Source organism: Phasianus colchicus, chromosome Z (assembly GCF_987193195.1).
Source record: "Phasianus colchicus chromosome Z, bPhaCol1.hap1.1, whole genome shotgun sequence".
NCBI lineage: Eukaryota > Metazoa > Chordata > Aves > Galliformes > Phasianidae > Phasianus > Phasianus colchicus.
This window is the reverse complement of record NC_143476.1, coordinates 6,660,202-6,668,561: the sequence shown is the minus strand read 5'-3', so window position 1 is coordinate 6,668,561 and position 8,360 is coordinate 6,660,202. Positions and strand designations below refer to the sequence as shown.

The window sequence follows — 8,360 nt, the reverse complement described above, 5'->3', positions numbered from 1 at the left end:
CTCCTGCACTGACCTTCATTCACACTGGGATACCATCTGCTTCCAGCAGGAGCTGACCTGCGAGACAGAGAAAGGAAACGTGGGATGAGCACCAATGCAGAAGCACAAGGCTGTGTCACCACCACGTCTTGCAGCCTTGGGAAGTCAGCTGCAACTGCAGCCTTGGTCAGAATTACAACGGGCACCGTAAATTAAGTGTGACCTCTGAAGTTGTTGCCATGATCAGAAATAGACGCTGAAATCGCTCACATAACTGTCGGTGGTTCCCTCCAAATTCTTTTGCTTTGGGGAACAGATGGACTCGGAATGGAAGGACACGAGAAAAAAGACATCTGTTTGAGCTCAGCAGACTTGAGAGGTGGGCCTGGGTGAACCTCATGAGGTTCAGCACAGCCAAGTGCAAGGTTTGGCATTTGGGCCGGAGGAATCCCAGGCATTCTTTTGTCATCGTGGTGGTTTCCAATAGACCCCAACAATGAGACATCAGGTCGCCGTGTGGGCTCCTGGGTGACACTGCCATTTCCCAGCCATTGCAGCCTAGGGGCAAATAAAGTAAAATACTTCAGAAAGATCTCACACTGATTGCATATTTTACTGTTCTTTTACACAAAACAGAAGGGGAGGGCAAGCAGATGCATGCAGCTGCATCAACACCCAGGCTGCTAAAGGAATGGAAAGACAGAAACATCAAATATCAATGCCTTATTCTAATGCAAGGAGGGAAGCTTTTTTCAATGTTACTTTTTATCATTTAAAATAAGCAGTTGGCACTCTTAAAGGAAAATCCTAGGCCCCAGGTTCTGGCAGTGTGGCAATCTGGCACGGACTCAGCTGTGACTGATCCAAACAGTCTGTTCCAGATTTTAACATCCCTTCTATGCATTCACAAGTTTTCTCTCTTGACTTCCCCTTACAGCCGTTAGATGCCAGCAAAACATCCCACAAACACTCCTTACCTCTGTGCACACAGGCACCCATCCAACCAGAGCCATCAGTCATTCCCAGCCATGCGCTCTTCCTCCAATCATGGTCAGCATCACACGGCCGTCACGCAGCTCACTTGACTCAGTTTTTCTCTTCTTTCTGGAGGTGGCCTTGCTTCTCAGCCTTACCTTCTCGTGATGTTTATCTCGCTCTGCAGCTCCTGCTCTGAATAGGCTTTCTTGGATTCCCGCATGACAGGCACAAAATGCAGCCACAGCCCCTGCCACCAAGGTCAGCTCTTCAGCACACATTACCTGAGGAGCACTTGGCAACTCCTGCAACCTGAGCAGTGCCAGGAAGACTGTTTCACTTCTGCTTCTCCTGGCTCAGAAATTCATTTTCCTACCTAGAAAATGGAAAAAGAAAGGAAAGAAAAAAAATCCTGACATAAAGCAGACACAATTGATACTATGGAATTCTGGAAGGCAAGGGATTTGCCCTCTGTGATGAGAAGTTGACTGCAAAGAACTCAGAAGAGCCATGAGCAGGTTGTGAACTTGTGGGTAAAATTAGGAAGTGCAGCAGTGCAGGGCTTCTGGAGGTGAGGGTCTGCTACAGCCGCCTGGAAAGAGAGCCTGTTGGTGGGAGCTGCTTACTGCAGCCAGCAGAAGCATCACACTCACTGACTCTCATCCTGATGGGGGATTCCAGTCAGTCTGGGAAATCAGCATGGCTGGCTGCAAGCAATCTGACAGACTCCTGGAGTGCAGTGAGAATCACTCTGTGGTGCAGGCATTGGGCACAGCAAGCAGAAGGGAAGCATTGCTGGACATGGTGCACACCAGGGGTTACGACAGGAGGCGGTCAGGGCTGCAGTGACCATGCCCTCCTTGAGTTGGTGATCTCAAGGAATGCGGGCCTGGCAGGAAGCAAAGGCAGGAGCCTGAACTTCAGGAGAGCCAGCTGCAGGCTGTTCCAGGAATTCTTGGACGAGATCCTCTGGACAACTGTTTGTAGGGGCAAAGGGATGGAACAGAGCTGGTCACTTTTTCAGGAAAACTTGCTCAGGTTGCACGCTGAGCTGCAGGAGAGGAAGGGGAGGAGGTGCCAGCACGGCTCTGCACGATGCTCTGCCACACTGGGCAGCTTGATCATGGCTCAGCAGTGGGATCAGACGAGGAGAAGGGGAGAAGGAAATCAAGGATGGGAGGGAACCATCAGACACAGTCAATAAGTGTCTGTGAAGTCTTGCAAACCAGAGATTCCCAGGTTGTTTCTGCTTTCGTAGCATTTGTGTGCTGCAGGGTGAGCAAAAGTTTCTGCTGCTTGATTCTTCTGCAGGAGCCGATTGAAAGGGAAATGGCCACTGAGCTGCAGACCAAGCAGTACTGCCTGATGTTGGCCAGGGGGAGCTTCTCCTGCCGCAGTGTGCTGATGACAGGTCTGGAGATGATCTGCACGGCCAGCTCGTAGGTGGGAGCCAGGAAAGGACACGATGGGAGGAGGGAGGTGTTAAGCAACATCCAAGGCATCAAAATGCATCAGAAGGCCCTGAAAAGCATCACAAAGCCACAGCCAGGAAGCTTGGGAGTATCATGAGCAGCATCCAGGATGCGAGAGATTATTTGCTACCATGCCAAATGGTAGCAGAGCTCCCCCTGCAGACATCCCAAAGCCAGACAAAACAGGAACAAACCCGGAGCTGTGCTGCACGCACCCCACGGCCACAGCATTGCAAGCTGGGGTGCCTTGCTGTGTGCTGCATTCATCCCAGTCCGTGTGAATGAAGACTCTGGAGGCAGTCAAGGCGTTGATTGAGCACGAGTGTGCTTTTATTATTATATAAAGGACAGGAGGGTGTGAGAGGTCCACGGTGAAGATGGGACTCATCCTGTCTTGTCATGGAGAGAGTGGCTCAGAGCTCTCAGTGCTGCTGTCCGGTGCCTGGGACTGGAGGCCTGATTGAAAGTCCCCCTGCAAGAGGCTCTGCTCCTCTTCACTGATGCTGACCTGCTCCTGCATGGAGGTGCTGCTGTCGGGGCACTCACACTGTGCTTCAGATGGGCTGCACTGCAGAGACTCTGGGTTAAAATCCACACTTGTGACTGTGGTGTCTGGGAGGCTCAGGTCAGCAACTTCAGCAGAGCCAGGTGTAATGAGAGCATGGACTTCGATGAGCTCCTTCTCTCCATTAATGTTGTTAGATGGAAGGCTGCTATTAGAACTGCAGCAATTTGTGCTTCCTATGAGCTCTCCACTGATGGAAGCACAGAGAGCATCCTTGCTACTTGCCCTGGATCTTATGGCTTGGCAAGGGCTCGATTCACCTAGAAAGGATACACAGGGGTTAGTGTCAAACTTTCACAAGCTGAATTACGACAGTGGTACTTGATCAGGGGTGAAGATTTAGGCACGGGATTGAACGCTAGAAAGAGATACATGTGCAGAGCAAGCTTGAATTGTATGTTCCTGAAAAGCAGGGATTTGGAAGCTGCATTTGCACCCTTACCTGCCAGGACTACCACTGCTGTTTCTGAGGGCTGCCTGGCATTGCGCTGCAGTTGGCGTTTGCTGCCAGAGGATGGCTTCCTGAGGCTGAAGCAGCAACACCAACTGCTAGCTGGTGATTCCTCCTTCTTGCTGGGTGGATTTTGTCTGGAGAGAGAAAACAGCCAATGCTGTGAGTCGTGCGTGGTGCAGGGTGAGGGAAGAGCAGCACTGAGCTCTTGGCAGCAGTTGCTTGTTCCTAGCACTGCCTGGTTTCTGCAGGAAAACACAAAAACCCACCCAAACAATGATGCTGGGTGCTGGAAAAGAAAGTCCTCTTTACCTGTCAGATGGAAAGTCAACGACGGTGTGGAATTTGCCCTGCCCAGCTGCAGGGCTTTCTTCCACTTCAATGTCCCTGCTGCTCTCTGTTACCACAGAAGAGGTGCTGTGGCCTCGCCTCTGTGCCTGTGCCTCCTCCAGGCTGAGCAGCTTTGTGGCAGCAGAAGAGACCCCCACAGACTTGGGCCCTGGGAGAGAATTGTGCCCTGTCAGGGAAAACCACAGCTAAGAGCGAGGATCAGAAAGCAGCAGCACAGCCACCACAGTTCTGGGGGAGGTGCTGTATTTTTCTCAGGCTTGCTTATCCGAGCCACTGGAAGAAGAGGAGCTCAAAATAACCATGTGGGCAGAAGTCTGTTTATGGCAAAGGACACGGTCATCATTAAGAGAGCTCACCCCTAGATAAAAGGGGCAGGGAACTGAGAAAGCTTCGCTGCCACGCTTGCATCAAGCTTTTCCTGCGTGCAAACCATAATAATGACGGTTTCCTCCTTGTGAAATTTGGGCTTGGACATTCTCAGCATCCAGCAACAGGATGCCATACCCTAATGGAAGCCAAGAGGTCTGCTGTCCCCTTGATGGTAAAAGAGTATCTCAAACATCCTGGAGAAGACCTGCATTTGGTCAAGGTGTCAGGTCAAGATCAAGCTAATGGAGAAAGACACTCACCTGCTGCATCTGCAATGTCTGCTCCGGATTTGGAGCCGAAGAGGACGTCTGTGTGGTTGATGATGAATTCCACCACATCCGACTGCGTCTGCAGCTCCATGCAGGCAGCTCTTCCGCTGGCGCAGGCAGACTCGTTCTGCTGTGATCTGTAGAAAAGGCAGATTTTAGAAGTCATTTCTCCAAGACCGTTTCCCCGAGTCTGAATTGTTGCAGCCAAAAGCTGTCAGCTGAGGCTCTGGAGACTTCCGCAGTGGGCAATCAGTGATGCCACTGCAGAAATTCCCCTGGATGATCAAGGACACGTCAGTCCCATCTCAACAAGACTGCAGAAATTGTCACCTAGACATTGTGCCCGTGCGGATGGAGGACAGCTCAGGCTCCTGCTCTTCTGTCAGCCACAGATTTTACAGGAGAAGAGCACATTTGATGGAGAAAAAGGGAGGACTGTTTTTTTTTTTTTAATGGAGAACAGATGTAAGCGTTGTGTTGAAACAGAACCAGAAGTTTACCTTAAGAGGTTTGGAGCCCACACAATGGCTAGGTTCTTGGCATGCATGTTTGTTATACTGGAGCTCCCAGCCAGACACGCCAAGTGTCTCATCAGATACTCCAGAGTCCTGGAAAACAAGAGAGGCAAACGTTCAGCACCAACGAGCATGCCGTGCTGCAATTCAGAAACACAAAGGCTGGAACCGCATCGTTGCCCTCTGCAATGCAGCAGGGCTGAGCTCAGCAGGCTGAGGGCAGCACTGACCTGTAGTGAGGAGCGGGCAGCTGCTGGATGACGTCCTGCATTCTGAGCAGCCGCTCCTCCTCTGTAGCGGCACCAACAGCATCCTGGAGTAGTGCAGAAAGGGAGCGAGACACCAATCAGGCTAGTACACCACTGCGAGTAAACCTCGTGGGGCTGACAGCAAAAGGGCCTCCGAGCTGGGGCACTGCTGCAGCCATCTGCCAAGAGGCCCAGGAAGAGGGAAATGAAAGACGTGGCCTTGTGCTTACCGAGAACTTGCCGTACAGCTGGTGGGTGAGCAGAGGGTTCGGGAGCTCCCTGAAGTACATCTTGCAGAGGGAGCTCACGCTGTGAATGTCCCGGACGGTGAGCTCAGGAATCTGCTCCGACTCAAATGCCTGCCTGGAGAGAGGGACGCAAACCCGGTTGAGCGAGAGGAAGGCAAGCCCAAAGCCACACCAGATGCACTCAGGCTGTGTCAGTCGCAGCACTCTTACCGCAGCCTCTGGATGTTGGACGCGACGCCGGACAGGCGGTATATCCCCTGCACCACGCCGTGCTGCTCAATGAACTCAGCGCAGCTCTGGAGGACCTGGGGGACTGAAGAACACGTGCCAGCCGTCAGTGGAGCTCCTGATTCAATCGTGCTGCAGGCTGTGCTTCACATCCCATCCACTAAGCCCAGCCAGGCTTGGCTGAAGCAAATACAGATGTTCTTGTCTCTTACGAGCATCCGCCTCACTTTATCCTTCAGCCATCAACTCCCATTACACGTGTCTCCACTGCTATCAGCCTGCCCCCTGCTAGATATGAGCTCCCTTTCATCTTCTTTAGATGCCCAGCAGAGGAAGATCTCAGGAATGGGCTGCTCCTTACCATCACGACCAGAGTGGAGAAGATGGTCTCCCAGGTCACCGCCAAACACCCTTTCCTTCTCCACCTCCCGCTCGGTCGGTTTCTTTGGGCGGGCCTTCACCAAGGAACGAAGGAAGGTGAGGATCTTGCTGCGTTTCTTGGGCACTGCACAACAAAAGGAAGAAACCAGGTCATTTCAGGTCTGGCTCCGTTGGACGAGGCCGAGCACAGCACATTCTACAGAGCACGTCAGAACGGGAAGAACATTACCAACCAGTACATACAAAAAGGGATTTTCCCCATCTCTGGAGGAGCCCAAGGCCGGGTTGGATGGGGCCCTCGGCAGCCTGATCTAGTCTCACATTAAATGTGGGGGCTGGGAGACCATCCTGAGGCAGGAAGGTTGGAGCATGATGATCCCTGAGGTTCCTTTCCATCCCAAGCCATTCTATGAAGATTCTATAGTTTTGCCAAGTCCAATCATAAACACAGGAGGATTGGGCCAAATCTCTGCCCCATGGTGTGCATGAAGAATCATCAACCCAGAAGACAATGTGGGATGGATAAAGGAGGTACTAAACATGGAACGCACCCCCAAAAAGACTTCATTTTGCTTCCCCACACCATCAAATGTAACATCCCTACCTGGCTTTGGCACTGAGTTGATGAGTGCCTCAGGAATGTTCTTATTAATGAGTTCCACACACTCCCCTGGGAAAAATCCAACCTGTAACAAGAAGAGAAGCCAACTATTGCATGCAGCACTTCTCAGGTCTGAACTGTTAAACCAAAAGCCACATAACATTTCCCTCGGAACGTGCTTGCCTGACGTTCCATAAGACTATCCAGCAGAAAATGGCCATAGTTCAAAGCATAAAGGTAATAATTTTTCAACATTTGCAGCCAACGGCAAGGTCCCCTGACACCGACACAGGGAAACTGTTTATGTCCACTAGGCATCCTGTGCAGGCAGAGCAGCTCTAAGCTGAGATTCCTGCCTTTACTGAAGTTGCACTCTCCAGTCTGAAGCTTGTGCCTACCTGGAAGCCGAGCTTGCCTCTCCACCAGGGGGTCAGCTCCTTTGGTGGCATGTCGATGACACACACGATGTCTCCCACCTGCAAGAGATTGCAACGTCAATCCCAGCTTCAGCACAGCTGGGAGGAAAGCTCAGCTCAAATGTCTGCATTCTTCTGCACTGCCAAACATCGCCGAGCATTAAAGCACTTGCACCAGTGCAGCTCTGAAGACATTTGCCATTGTAAAATTGAGCAACAAGGAACGCCTTGAACTGCTTACCTCAAAGGAGAGTTCATCCGCTGCCTGGGCAACGTATCTCTTAATAGCATGGGCAGCAGCAATAGCTGGAACATTCACAGGTGCCACCTCATGGTCTAGCAGGGGCTTCCCCTTGTTCTCAGCCTGAAACAGAGAGCACAGGCCACGGTGAGGAGCTGGGAACCAACAAGGAGGATTTCAAGGTGAGGAGCACATCTGCAGAGAAAGCTGCAGGAAATGCACTCGGTCCTTATCATGGGCACTTCAGAAGGAACTGCAAGTCTAATAACGGCTGTTTCTCTCCCTGGTGTGCAGCAGGCACACGCCAGCAAAGATGCATCTCTCCCCATCCAGACTAATCAGCAATGGCACTGACGCAGACAGGTGGCCTTGTGCATTTTGCCCCCACCTTTCCTGCGCTCTTTGTGCAGGAAGGCTGACTGTTTAAGATGCTAGGAGACCGTGAAGAGGGAAACCAAAGCTACGGCTGCAGTTACAAGGTGCAAACAGTGCCACTGCAAGCACCAAGCAGCTCTCTTGAGCAGTCCAACCAACAGCGAGGCCAAACAGAGCAGAGAATGATTGTTGTTTCTGCAGCCATTTGAAGGGAAAAGTCAGTAGAGGACAAACACAACAGCCGAGATGGCTCTGGTACTTTTATAAACTTGCCACTCTTGCACTACTGTCTTGCCACAGAGGAGCTCTCTTGGAAAGCAGGAGAGCACATCTGCGGCTCACTCTGCTGGCTGCAGTCAGGGAACAAAGACCAATCAGAGCTTCATACTCTACCTCTGTCCATGCCAGGTCAGGCCCACAGCTGATCTCGCTGCACGCCACAGCCATCAGCGTAGGTGTGACAAGCTGGAACTGAAAAGAAACACACTTTTATTTTCTCTGTTCACATCTCTGCTGTGCTCCCTACAGCTGTCGGGCACACTCACACAGCCCAAGCACGCCTGCTGGTGTCCCTGGTGATGCTGGGCAGCTCTGCACAAGCTGGGGCTGGGACTCTTTGCCTAAGGGATTGCTTTCCATAAAACCAGCTGGTCACAGCACCACAGACAGCATCCTT

General features: G+C 51.7%; 1 protein-coding gene across 1 annotated transcript; it reads right to left on the bottom strand.

Moving 5' to 3' along the window:
* Positions 1-4,876: 4,876 nt before the first annotated feature.
* On the bottom strand, positions 4,877-7,118 carry LOC149912339 (rho GTPase-activating protein 32-like). Its single transcript, XM_090130771.1, has 7 exons — positions 7,051-7,118; positions 6,656-6,737; positions 6,032-6,175; positions 5,653-5,755; positions 5,425-5,557; positions 5,177-5,259; positions 4,877-5,039 (listed from the first exon to the last, which is right to left on the bottom strand). The coding sequence occupies exons 1-7, from the start codon at positions 7,099-7,101 to the stop codon at positions 4,928-4,930; spliced, it is 708 nt and encodes a 235-aa protein (XP_089986897.1). The 5' UTR covers positions 7,102-7,118; the 3' UTR covers positions 4,877-4,927.
* Positions 7,119-8,360: the final 1,242 nt, after the last annotated feature.

What these genes read in the sequence shown, in the direction of transcription:
- LOC149912339 (XM_090130771.1), bottom strand. Translation starts at nt 7,101, where the DNA reads ATGCCACCAAAGGAGCTGACCCCCTGGTGGAGAGGCAAGCTCGGCTTC. An exon ending in GAGGCAAGCTCGGCTTCCAG is followed by an intron (nt 6,738 to 7,050) that starts GTAGGCACAAGC and finishes TTCTTGTTACAG; the next exon opens with GTTGGATTTTTCCCAGGGGA. An exon ending in CTGCCCGCTCCTCACTACAG is followed by an intron (nt 5,040 to 5,176) that starts GTCAGTGCTGCC and finishes CTTGTTTTCCAG; the next exon opens with GACTCTGGAGTATCTGATGA.